The sequence below is a fragment of the Pararge aegeria genome, chromosome 3, assembly GCF_905163445.1.
Source record: "Pararge aegeria chromosome 3, ilParAegt1.1, whole genome shotgun sequence".
In the NCBI taxonomy this organism is placed as follows: domain Eukaryota; kingdom Metazoa; phylum Arthropoda; class Insecta; order Lepidoptera; family Nymphalidae; genus Pararge; species Pararge aegeria.
The window spans coordinates 20,704,491-20,718,491 of NC_053182.1; the positions used below are offsets into that span (position 1 = coordinate 20,704,491).

Consider the following 14,001-nt stretch of genomic DNA (forward strand, 5'->3'; position numbering starts at 1 on the left):
CCATTTGTTCTCATCTGTCTTACAATGTTAACAATATACCCATTACTTATAGTGTAAAGTATGTTTACAAAAAAATATTGTTTAGTGTTTTTATTACTTCTATTAGAATTAGAGCTTTTTGAGCTCGTCCGGAGAAGTACTTCTGCCAAGCAGCATGGCTGTACTCCGGCCTGAAGGGCATGGTTGCCGGTGTATTACAGGAACATTATAGGACTTGACGCCTACGTCTCAGGTTGATGGATACCGGCACTTTTTTAAACCTTGCATGCCCTGCGAAATAATACCCAGTTTATCGGCAAATTATCCACTGGGACATCTTCTAGGTCCGTAAGCAACTAAAAAAAATAAAACAAACTTGACACTAAGAAGTAACGGGATGCTTGTTAACATTGCAAGTGAGGTGAGCGAGGAGGTGAGCCGCCGGCTCGTGGTGGGAGCGGTAGGGGGCCGGTACGGCGCCCCCGCCCTGCGGGCCCGACCGGGCCGCCTCAGACGAACCACTCGTCCTTGTGCGGGGCGCCGCTCAGTGCTGCGCCCGCGCCCGCAGGCGGCCCGGGCGCGCCGCCCTGTACCTGCGGGCAGCGGACGGCGTTACTAGGTAAAAAACTTGTTATTATAATAAGTAAATATATAAATAAACTAGCGGACCCCAGCGCCATCAGTCGGGCTGATTCGTGAATCTAAACCGTCCAGGGTGCCACCCAAACGTATACCAAAAAAATAATTCAAATCGGTCCAACCGTTTAGGAGGAGTTCAGTGACATACACACATCGCCAGTTAGCCCCAAAGTAAGCATAGCTTGTGTTATGGGTACTAAGATGACTGATGAATATTTCAATGAATAATATACATAAATACTTATAATGTACCCAGCACTGAAAAACATTTATGTTTATCACACAAATATTTTTCCAGTTATGGGAATCGAACCCACGGCCTTGGACAACGCACTTTCGTATTTAAATAAATCGCAAAATGCTGGTCCTTTTAATAAAATATCTGGCACTATAGTATAACATCAAGTTATAATAGTTATAAAAAGTTCAATCATTATCACCCACTTTACAAAATAACTGTAAAAATACGCAACAACGATTATTTCAGACGCCTACTTTGGTAATTTACAAATAATACATCAATACTGAAAGTATAAATGAGAAAGTTTGTCTGTTTGTTCATTTGTTTGTTACCTATGTTCGGCTCAACCGTTAAGCCGATCTTGATGAAATTCGGGACACCTATAATAAATATATAGGAAAAGCGGCTGGTAAAAATTAAACGCGTGTGTAAAAAACTAGCTTTACTGATATCCCTAAAAAACAAAAAAAAATTAATGAAACACAATAATTATAATTATTATAGAACCTATTTTTTTAAAAACGAACATGGAAACGCCTAAACTTAAATGGAAGGCAAGAAGACTGGAATTTGGTTGAAACGATCGAGAAAACTCTAATAAAGAGAGGAAAAGGAGTGTAAAATAAATAGTGTGTAATCCCTAGATCTTTTTAATGTATCATAAGTATATTGACATAGCGGAAAAAAATGAACTATTAAAAATAAAAACATTTATTAAAATTTAAAAAAAAATATAGTATAAAATGAATTGAACTTAATAATTGTGCTTAAAATAATAAAAACACTATTCTTGGGTGGTGCGAGCCAGCAGTTGTAGTCTGATCAGGAACTAAAATAAAACAAAAAGAAAATAATAAAACAAAAAAAAATAAGTGTCAAAATTTAATGGTTTGTCGATTGTCAATTTTCCATCGATCCTTTTGTCTGAGTTATTCCATCTTAACCATTCCAGACTGGACTCTCACAGGCAGAGGTCTATGCGAAGAATAATAATCTGAGCCACTTTTCACCCGAGGTATTGATAAACTTTTTCAGTTAGGTAAAGGTCTTCGCATGGAGTAGATATTCAGATGTATTTCATACTGCAGGAATGTGAATACGGAAATTCTGCCCAAAGTTTTTGGTAACTTCTACTTAATTCTATAAAAACGCACCGTAAAGATTTGGAATGCCATCAGGCTTCTGTTTTCCCCACAACTTAAATTCATGATCATCATCTTCATAACAACCCATTACCGGCCCACTGTAGGGCACGGGTCTCCATGAGAAGTGCGGTTTGTTCGACTCAACACGCTTTTGAGAATATCATAGAGAACTCTCAGGCATGAAGGTTTCATCACGATGTTTCCCTTCATCGTTGAAGCGAGTGATAGTTCAATTGCGTAAAATGCACAGAACTTAGAAAGTTAGTAGTGCGGGCTGGGATTCGAACTCGGCCCCCTGAATGAGAGGCCGAAGTCCTAACCCCTAGGCCATCACCGCTTCACATATAATATAAGAAACTTAAAATCAAGAATGAGTAGGCCATCATTTCTTATCAGGAGTAATAACAATTTCACCTAAGGACACAGAGCGGCACTGTAGGATGTGTTTTTTGTGCCCTGTGATGTGTCGGTCTGTCTATAGGCGATGGTTCACATTATGGACCATATGTATATCCGTTAATAAGTACTTTATAAAGAAAGGTAATGATTATGGCATAAATGGCTTAGGATATGAAAGAATGTGTGGAACACTTACCCGCGCGGGCCCGCAGGGTGCGCCCAGTTTCCCGGCAGCCTTGTGGCGGGCGAGGCAGCGGGGCCAGCTCCCTTGCCGCCGCCGCCTGCGCCGTTGCTGCTCGCCATTTGTTGCACTGCAACACAAAACACGGCATATATTTGCAGAGCCAATTCTGTAGTACGTACATCGTCATCATCAACCCAAAACCCCGTCTACAGGGCAACTCTGGACAAGGTTAAGGCCGCAGAGAAAAAAAATATTAGGGACTCTCAGGAATATAATAGAATATCTTTATTTGCAAAATACACGTTTAATTAAAAGCTGTTACATATTAATATAAAAAAAGTTAACATTGTGTTGCCATGCCTGGCTTGCAAAATCTAAGCATCATGCAAAGAATATTTTAGGAAACAATAGTTGAATATTAAAGTTAAATCAGTCAAAAGTAGTAGGTCAAATGTAATAAATGTCATTTTGTTTTCAAGTTAATTCTGGCTGCCTCACGATCTCTTCCTTGATCGTTAAAGCATGTGACATTTAATTGCTTAAATTAAAAACGAAATAACTTCAGAAGTTCGATACAAATGCCGGGTTTCGAACTCGGTACTCCCCGGAAGGGACGCCGAAGCGGAACGTCGTAGCACATACAACTGAACTAAAAGAAATTAACAAGTCTCAAATTATTGCTGTCTTTCTATGTCAAACATTCTAAATAGGGCAGTGCTTTTAGACTTGTCAATTTGGTTTAGCCTAGAGATTTGTATACAAGAATTGACACCGTTATCTTACTTAAATCTGTTACTACAACAAAGTTAAACAGTCGGACTATGTATTCTTACTCTCTTCTGTGAGAGAGAGAATATTTAGCTATGAAGTTAGAGCCATTCATTGCTTTTTGCGAGCCAAAGCTTTTTTATCATACATGTAATACTGAAAATTATAACAGGATTACACGACTCTACAAAAAAATTTTCGTTCTTTGTCCTAAAGTTTATACTATTATTTTCCAGTTAGTTATGCACAAAAACGAAGAAAATACCTTTTTTCGGTATAAAGTTTGCTTTTGTGATAGTTATAATAATAATACTCATTTTTCAATTTTTTCATAAATTTTAATTGATTTTAATATTTTTAAAAAGACCGCGCGGTGAGAGTGGGCTATTAACGTTTACACTGTGCCGCTAGATGGCACCCGAGTGATAAACAACCATCAGGTGTTATTTACAAGCCCAGAATAACTTAAAATGTCAAAACAAAACAAGAAAGTTTTATATGTGGTCAATTATAACAGTCTTCTAAGCACAAAAGCAAAGTTTTTCATGCCATATATTTATTTTTCCGTCTTATTACGACCTTTAATGCTTTGCAATCAAAGTCAAATCTCATGTTGACCCGTGTTATAAAATAGCTTGCGTTTTATATAAACTAGTAGCAATGGAAGTGTCTTACAATGTAAATGCGTTCGCCTGGTGGGCGCTCGGCCGCGGCAATAGCAGCACAACAACAGCAGCACCACTAACGCCAGCAGAGCCGCTGCGCCCACCACTATCGCTATCCACGTACTGCTGCCACCGCCGCCTCCGCTCTCTGGAAATCAGAACGTCTCGTCAGAACTTGCTCAACATCCCTCGCTCATTAGTGTTACGGACTTCGGGATGGACTTCAATACTACTCATTTGTAACTTATTACAATTGTTCTGTATTCAAACAGAGTTTCGTTCTCGCAACTCTTGATATAACAAAGACCCCTTGACAATTCGATCCTCCTACTTTTATACCGCCAAGGTGCTGTTTACAATGTTGACCATAAAAACACGCCAATCATATTTTAACATATTAGTTTACGGGATGCTTTTAAACAAACTAAGGAGGGAATAATCTATTTGGCAAAACATTCAATATTTAGATTAGAATTATAATGGTGTATAATATTTACTATTTTATTGTTTAATATATAAACCAAATTTATATTGACGTCACAACTTTTAACGAAGAATGATTAAACTAAAATGTGATATTATATGAAATAAATCAGTATGATTTATTTAATAATTCTGGAAGCAATACTCCTTGGAAATCACTGCTATTTATAATTAATAACTTAAAAATCATTCGCATGTCACGTGACGCAAATATGGCGTAGCGGGCTGGTTCCACTGTTCAGTAAGTGACTTCTATATTAATGAATATTTGTTTAATGTTAATTGATGACAAAAAAGTAAATAAGGTATATCCAAACTCAACAAATAATTATCTAATATTAGAATTTACATCAAATAAGCATTGGTAGAAGCAGGCGTTACTTTACGGAAATCTATAATATATTATGAAAATTAAGCTATACTCCGCGAACAGCAGCAGAATCAACAATTGTTAACAATTACCAATTGTTAAGCTAGTTAAAATTAACAATTGTTAACCATCATTCATTGTAAAGTCAACGTCTCCTGCGGATGCTCCGGTTTCGGAGCGAAGTGTGCGTGGAGGGTACATTGCCAAGGATCTGTTTGGTGTGGAGTATACGGATAGAAGAAATTATAAATTACACCATACAGATTCTGCTGCTGTTTGCGGAGTATAGCAGATTAAGCTTAAATTTTCATAATCAAATAAGCATCTTCTTTATGTGGTTTATTATTGGTGGAAGTCGGCACTCGTAACAATAGGTAAATTGTTTGTAAAGATTTTAACGGTTTCGTTATTTTGTACTGGACAGATTCTAGACTCCTCAGTTCGCTGTTAGGCACGTTCGGGATAAGACAGATTCATCGTCATCATAATAACCAATTGCACGGGCACCTCCTCTCAGAATGAGGAGAGTATAGGCCATAGTTACGGTAGCCGAGTGCGGATTGGTAGACTTCACAACCTTCACCGTTCAGAACATTATGTAGTAGCATGTAGTAGAAGTCACAGGCATGCAGGTCTCCTGACGATGTATTCCTTCACTGTTAAGCCAAGTGGTCAATTATAACAGTCTTCTAAGCACAAAAGCAAAGTTTTTCATGCCATATATTTTTTTTCCGTCTTATTACGACCTAAACTACCGAAATTTAATGCTTTGCAATCAAAGTCAAATTTCATGTTGACCCGTGTTATAAAATAGCTTGCGTTTTATATAAACTAGTAGCAATGGAAGTGTCTTACAATGTAAATGCGTTCGCCTGGTTCCTTCACTGTTAAGCCAAGTGATTTTTTGGCAAAGATTTGAATAATTGTATTAGAATGTTTGACGTAAATTCTGTGACGTAACGGCATGAGAGAGCGTCATGCCGTGTGCCGTGTCGGCATAAGAAGCGCGCAAATATAATGCCGAATGAGTAAAAAAAATGTTTGAGTGTACCTACTTCTGCCGTAGGGACGAGAATCGAAATTAAGTATTTAAATTCTTCACACACGAATTCTGGCTTCCCATCTTGAGTGTAAAACCACGTGGCAAAACTACTCGGCATCCTCAGCCTCCAAGGTTAGCGGATTTTCATGTACCAGGGGAACATGAACTCACCGGGGCAGAGCGCGGCGGTGTCTTCGTCAGATCCGTCGGCACAGTGGTCGACGCCATCGCAGGTCAGGTCTGCGCTCACGCAGAACTCACGCTGCTTACACCGGAACTCCTTGCATCCATGTTCTGAAAACAAACAGTAACATATCAAAACTATTAGCTTAACTAATGAACCTCCTGAATACCTTACTTATAAGTTTTGCATGAAGTGTGGAAGAATTTGAGCTTTTAAATAAAATGTATAAGTTGCATTTTACTTTGCCATTACGAAATGAAATGAAATGAAATGAAATTTGAAATGAAATGAAATCAAAAATCAAAAACCACTCCACCTTAGCAATATTTTCGAACAGGCCTAGGTACTTCATTCAATTAGCAGTTGATAGTAATTGTTTTACCTCTAATGTTCTAAACGTTTACGGTAAAAATAGGAAAAGTTATTGAGGAATATAAGGAAAATTTGTGAGCTAGAAACATTCCGCGGATGTGAAGTGAGACGTGCTCGGGGCGTCTTCTCTGTTTGTGGACACAATGCACTGCATGCAATAATGGCTGAATCTGTAAGTTCTTAATTCTGTGATCAATGATAATAGCTATAGAAATAACTTTGCGTAGAAAATCGTTGATAAACGTTAATTTTACATTTGAGTTTTGTCTTTGCGAATATTTAAAAAATAACTCTATGATTAGAAAAGTTGGAACTTTATTTTTACACTTTTTGAATATAACTTTTATCCGAGCCTCTCTTAAAACATCCGGAATGATCGACGGCCGTTGTTGGATCATCAAAACCGTTTGATGGATCGTTAGTGAGCGGCCATTGTTTCGCGAATGGCCAACATGGCGGCGGGAGATTCTCGTTACGTCATCACACGTCGGCAGATTTTGTCTAAATATAAATTTTTACTCCCACCCCTCAATTAATGACTCTAGCAAGCGTTTTAAACGAGTGCCCCCGGAGAGAAAACATGGTTACGCAGTTATGTATGAGTGTATTTTTACCAATGAATTTGAAAAGCAAAGAAAAAGATTGGGGTTTTTTGACAATATGGTAATGTTACTTATTTTACTAAAATTAAATTAAAATAGTTTAAGCCATAGTTCAATTATGACTAAAGACGAAATGAAATTATAATAATGCACCAAACAAATTAGGATATAATATTTATACAATATTTTATTATATTATTATTGTTTAATATTTTTATAATTCATTATTTTATAATATTTTTATATTTATTTTATATATATATATATTTTATTTTATGTTTTTATTTGTGTATATTTGGTTTATGTATTCGTATGTAGTTATTTGAATGTAGGTTTATAATAATTTTACACCACCAATTTGTTCTCGCTCTTGTTGTCCTAATCCTAAGGTTGCCTGGCAGAGATCGCTTTTAAGCGATAAGGCCGCCTTTTGTATTCTACTCCAGTTTTTGTGTTTCTCTCTATTCGTCCTTTATTTTCCTAACTGTTTAGTGGTGTACAAATAAAGAGTTTAATAAATAAATAAAAATAATACAAATAATAAAAATATTGATCGTACCACCAGGAGTAGGGTGGGTCTGCAATGTCGTATTCGCCAAAATAAGTTTTAACTTCTATCGGCACTCCCGGAGTGCAACCCGATATTTTTTTTAATACTCCAATGTTTGTATAGTTTTTTTTATTTAAGACAGATGAAAATGTGCTGGACTGCCTCATTGGCATGTTTTAACTACAGAAACCTCGGTTCGTTATTTCGTTAAAAACTAGTTCTGCTTAAGAAATTAAGGTATTGGATTTTATGTCAAAAAATTCTTAAACGAATTGTCAGCAGAATAGAAAGCACTTGTAGCAGTTGTGTATTGAAACGCATTAAAGCAGGAGAAGCTCTTAATCTCTCCTATACAACGGAAAAACCCGTACGACATTATTAAAAAGTAACATTTTCAGTAGATATTAATTATTCCAAGTCCAACGACCCCCACGCCCACAGTGAGCTGTTTTTAATTAAAAAATGAACAAACACAAAATTCATTTTTATTTAAATCCTTGCAAATTCGTCCGACACAAATCCACAGATTAAAAAAAGATAGATATCACATAAAACAAGAATGTGAAGTCAATCGTTCTGCTAGTTTACTTGACATTCCGGCACTTTTATTTCATAAGGCAGACCTTTTAAATATAGCAGCAGTGTGTGTTATGTTGTGTTATTAGTTTCGTATTCGATTTCTGGAAGTGGAGTTCAGGGAATTTATACTACCTAAATTGCCTCTAACGGTGAGTATATAAGGTAATACAAGACCGTGGACATTTGGAACTCCCGACAAATTTCTTAATGTCCAGCAGTGGACATCCATTTGTTGACATGATATTTGTTTGTTTGAATACTTGTTTGCACAAACACATACAAAGTAAACACATTCACAGATGATGTGATGTGATGATGATGAAATTGCTTTATTTATTACGACTATATTAGACCTTTACCCTAGCTTTACTTTTGAGTTAAGTTATGTAATTATCACCATACAATATGTATGTATGAACGCTTCATAATGCCTGTGATAGGCCTATATAAGCTTAAAATAAATCAACCACATTATTTATAAACGTAGCGTAACTTAAGAATATTACGTTTTAAATTGCGTAACTACTCTACCGCTACACCAAGTTTATTTATAAGGGGGTTAGAAAATGCCTTGAAGTAGTTGGCTTCTGAAACAAGAAAGGTAGCACGTCGTATCTGGGCATACAATTTGCTTCACTTTAATCAACGCGTAAGTTCACGTACTCCGTCTACCTCATCTCTACAGTCCGTGCGATTAACAACACCGGTTCCGAAGGATATTAAATTGAATTTAAGTGCCAGCCCTTTGTATCGGCTCAGTGGTTTTATGATCTAACGTTACATTATAAAGGAATCATATTGAAGGGATAATTGAACGTTTATTTATGTTTTATCGGCGGATTCGTATCGGGGATGGGCTCTTTTATTACTTTTTGGTTATTATTTTTTATTATCCCTATAGGATCGCTCGCGTCTCTGTTTGTCCTTCTTAGCTTATTATCATTGAAATTTTATACATTAACCATAGAGTTAAGGTCATTACAGACGGAACGGGAAATTTACTGGCTAATAAAGTAGAAAATTGTATGAATTTTATAACAGTACGGGCGGACCGATAGGGTGTACAAATACCGTATAGCAGGGCTTCCATACCTGGGCGACGTACTTCGAAACAAACAAGAAAATATGTTTACGGACAGTTTTTGTGCAGCGGTGACACGGCTTGTGTGGAAATAACCAAGCGTATCCATCCTATTGTTGGAGTCGTTTTTTTTTTTTTTAATAAATAAATAAATATACTACGACAATACACAACATCGCCATCTAGTCCCAAAGTAAGCGTAGCTTATGTTATGGATACTAAGACAACTGATGAAAAGTTTTTATGAATAATATACCAAAATACTTATAATATATAGATAAACACCCAGACACTGAAAAACATTCATGTTCATCACACAAATATTTATTATGCTTTGCATTAAGTCCTAGCTCTCCTCATATATATGACGACTCTTTATGTATTCAGTATCGTTAAGTCTGAAGTGCTGCTGTCCGCTGAGGAGTTCTGTCCTCTATCCCCAATCGTATTCATCAAATCTATACGAAATTTGGACAAAGCTAAACTTATAGTATAACCTATCGATTACAAAAAGGATAATTTAAATACGTAAACATTTGACGGAGTTATGGTGTACAATCGTCAGACATTTTCATCCCCTCTCTCAAAGGAACTGAACTGAATTTCTGGATAAAACGTATCCAATGTCCTACCTCGTATTACGAACTTAAATCGTGCAAAGTTTCATTAGAATCATCCAGTAGTTTCAGCGCTATGCGGAGCCATGATACAGACAGACATACAGGCAAAAATTACAGCTTTGGCTTCAATATCGATTATAGAGTTTCCTCCTTTTATAATTTTAGTTATATTTTAGTTAGTTTATAATTTTAGTTAGTTACAATTTTATTAGTCTAGATGAGTGATTTAATTTTGTATATTACTGATTTGCTTTATTTTATGTGTAAAATAATAATGTACATATTTTCTTATATATATATATATATATATATATATTTTCTTTTGTTACTACGTTAAAATATTATATCCTCTCTGATTTTTTGTTATTTTTACTTTTTAAGATACAAGCACAATAAATAGTAATAATAAACCTGTCCAATTTACCAAAGATAAGACTGGCAGAAAATGAACAATATGTTTTTTTTATGTTATTGTGTCTCTACTTTCTTTAATATTTTGATATCCGACGACAGTGGGTAAAAGCTTGTAATTATATCACAATATAGTTGTTCTTAATAATTACCTATCCAATAGTATTTTCATGACAAAGGGTGCTCGGGGTCCTAATATATACAAACACTCGTTTTCATTTATAAGATGAGATAAGGGTGAACTGTGTTATAGGCTGAGAGCTGTTTAACTATTTCTTGAGTACGAGGTTTATTGGGACATATTTCTTCACAAAATATTATTATTTTTTAACAAATGGATATTTTTAAAATTGACGTTTAAAAGGCAAAATATATAAAAAAGTTTATATTGCAATGTCTAGCGTATGGGAGAAGGCACGATCTGAATTAAAAACGTTAAAGCCATCAAAACTGCTATCGCAAAATAACTTAAGTTTGTATTCAGTCATTATGTCAGAGGATGTAATATTATATCATAAATGATTATGGAAAGTAGACATAGATAGATGGGACAGATTCAAGTAATATGTATAATAATATATTAGATAGGCCCGGACCGTAATGTCTACTACATTAATCCGCTATCGAGCTGTAAAAGTAAGTATATAGGGAGTTTAGCTTTTCCTTTACTTATTATAGAGATCTAATAGACGTTCTTATTTGGCTCCTAATAGTCGTAGCACAAGAAAACTAACTTGTTGTTCTAGAGAATAGCGAATGAAAAAATCAACTTTTTTTTGTTTTATCAATTATTATTATCAATTACTTTCAGTACTATTCTACTATCGATAGATTATGTCTTGTATAATTGTGACAGAGGATTTGCATACATTGTTCGCCAGCTCTTAGACTAGCAGGCATTGTTTTCGAGCATTTTGTCGAAATAAATAAACATTGGGATAATTAAGGGGAAAAGAGGGTCGACCGGTTCTCTGCGGAGGAATCTTGAGTCCCTCCCGACCTCCTCCCTGCGCCCTATGTTCGCGATCAAACGTTTATTAGTTCTTTTGGAAAAGACTTCAAAGCGTTAAGTGCCAATTTACAACTCGACTATGTTAAAAGGAGTACACCATTGCAAGGTAACACAATATTTTTATAATTGCAAGGTCCTTTTTTTGGGTCAATCCATTTTCCATTGGTTTATACTTACAAAGGATTTACCTTCTTTGACCCACATCCGACCACCTAATTTTTTACCGACTTCAATAAGGGTCAGTTTGGCTACGTGATTTTTATTTTATCTCGGAAATTACTTCTTATCTTATTCGATATCAATCAAAATATTTAAATAAAAATCTTTGAACGGATTTTAATAAGGATCTCATTCTCCATCTATCTCATGCTGAGTGGTGATGGCAGATCAAAATACAGATGTCATCACCCCTCCTCTACCTGTAGGGTTCGTACGAGACGATTAAGGGAATATAACAGTGTTAGTTTAGCCTAGTTTATATGGACCGCTAGAGGGACGACGCGAGAAGCGGGGTAGAAAACCGGTGTGGGCCAGCGTCGACGGGGTTCTCAGATAGTTCCGAGCGATCGACCCAACACGGCCAACGCCATACTTAATACTTATTTCGTAAAGGCGAAAATAAACGACTTTCGTTGACTGTTTGGTTGCGTATAATTCAAATTATGTGCATGGTAACAAACACAGAGAGAGGGCAGCGACGTCCTCTTTGCAACTATCACTAACCCATTTTTCCAGCGTGGTAATTTTGGGCAAAATCTCCACTTGATAAGTTGTTACAGTGTTATAACAGCCCACTGCCTATAATCTATTCACGAAAACCTTATGGGATAATGTATAATTAGTTTGAATTATAAAACCTTTTATTGTTCCATTTGGACCCTACTCCGTCATCCATAGATTCGCCTGTATCTTATACTAGTAGCCACGGTAGTGTTGGAACTCACTGAAGTCGTTAATCGCGTTGCTGATGAGCTTGCATACATTCACATCGGTGGCTTAGTAGTCAGTCATTCAGTCACGACTTCACACAAAATGAAGTTGTTCAAAATTTTATATATGCTAGAAAAGTTTTTATACTATGCTATGCATCAATCGATGGAAAGTCTAAACATGGACAGATTAATCTATTGATTATACTGGCCATAGTGTAAATCACCAGGGACTTTAATTTGATGGTGAAGAGTTTGCACGCATTTGTGTAAATGCAGTTGTTCCATAAGTTAAACTAGATAAAGTGTTTATTCTATACTTACCTTTAATTGGATTAGAAGTCTCCATACAATGAAGTTATTAAAAATAATATACCAAACAAGATCTTTGTGCTGTACCTTATATCATAGGAGGAGCCTACACTTAGAGAGGTCTTAAGCTTATACTAGCCACATCAGCTGTGAAACTCAATGGGGTCCTTAAAGTCAGCAATGATTAGCTTGTACCCGTTGGCGTCGGTGTTGACGGTGATGACGAAGTTGTTTCATAAGTGTTTGACGGCCGAGTGGCGCAGTGGGCAGCGACCCTGCTTTCTGAATCCAAGGCCGTGGGTTCGATTCCCACAACTGGAAATTGTTTGTGTGATGAACATGAATGTTTTTCAGTGTCTGGGTGTTTATCTGTATATTATAAGTATTTATGTGTATTATATTCATAAAAAAATATTCATCAGCTATCTCAGTACCCATAACACAAGCTACGCTTACTTTGGGACTAGATGGCGATGTTTGTATTGCCTCAGACTCAGAAAGCAGGGTGATTTCTAATAATAATATATAAATAAACGTGATATCTATACTTGTAATAATATTGAACCTGGAAGATTTCTGTACATTTAATATATTTAGAAAATTTTTACCGGGGGATGCTTTGTAATCGTACGATCATACTGATTCCTAACAGATTTTTATTTCATTCTTGTCCGTCTGTCTGTCCAGACATCACGTGACAAACTACTGAGCAGATTAAAATAAGATTTGGTATAGCGGTATCTGATATTCCGGGTCAACATATAGGATACTTTTTATTCCGATAAACAATATGTTTCTAACTCAGTATACCACGTAAAATAGTAGGTATATTAGCTAGCCACGATAATTATGATATTAGCAACAGATCTGTTCTAGCTTCTCGATAGCGCCATACGCGGACGAAGCCGCGAGGGTCCGCTAGTACCAAATAAGATATTTGTGCTATGCCTTGTAGCATAGGATGAGTAAGCCATACACACACAGTATAAATTATAGCTTATGCTAGTTATAGCAGTTGTGGCACTCACTGGGGTCCTTAACGGCGGTGATGACGAGCTTAAACCCGTTGGCGTCGGTGCCCCAGTTGTCGGTCACGTACTTGAGGGTGACAAAGTTGCTGCGCGTGAACAGCGCGCCGACTTGCTGCTTTGTATTGCGACAGGATAGGTCCGCCTGGAACAAACAACATTTAGATGAGAACTATGAAACGAAAATCCGGCATTACTAACTAAGTTAGATTTTATTGTACCCTTACGATTAACTAGGCATAAAAAGATTCTGCACGTACCCTTAACTAAAACTAAGAACAGATTTAATTATTTAGTAATCCGTGTCTCTCGCCTTGTTTATTCTGTTTACAATGACCCCGAAATTGATTTATGTTGTGGTATTATGAATAGTGTGCGGCGCAACTTAGTATAACTTAGTAATAAA

The 14,001-nt window shown here is 36.3% G+C and overlaps 1 protein-coding gene across 1 annotated transcript in view; it reads right to left on the reverse strand.

Moving 5' to 3' along the window:
• Window positions 1-1,625: 1,625 nt before the first annotated feature.
• LOC120637261 overlaps window positions 1,626-14,001 on the reverse strand; it is a 116,968-nt gene continuing 104,592 nt past the window's right edge. The window contains exons 3-7 of the mRNA XM_039909003.1: window positions 13,596-13,740; window positions 6,087-6,209; window positions 4,031-4,168; window positions 2,600-2,714; window positions 1,626-1,688 (exon numbers count right to left, since the gene is read on the reverse strand). Coding sequence (XP_039764937.1) covers window positions 1,682-1,688; window positions 2,600-2,714; window positions 4,031-4,168; window positions 6,087-6,209; window positions 13,596-13,740 — 528 coding nt within the window. The 3' untranslated portion in view covers window positions 1,626-1,681. The remainder of the gene's footprint in view (window positions 1,689-2,599; window positions 2,715-4,030; window positions 4,169-6,086; window positions 6,210-13,595; window positions 13,741-14,001) is intronic.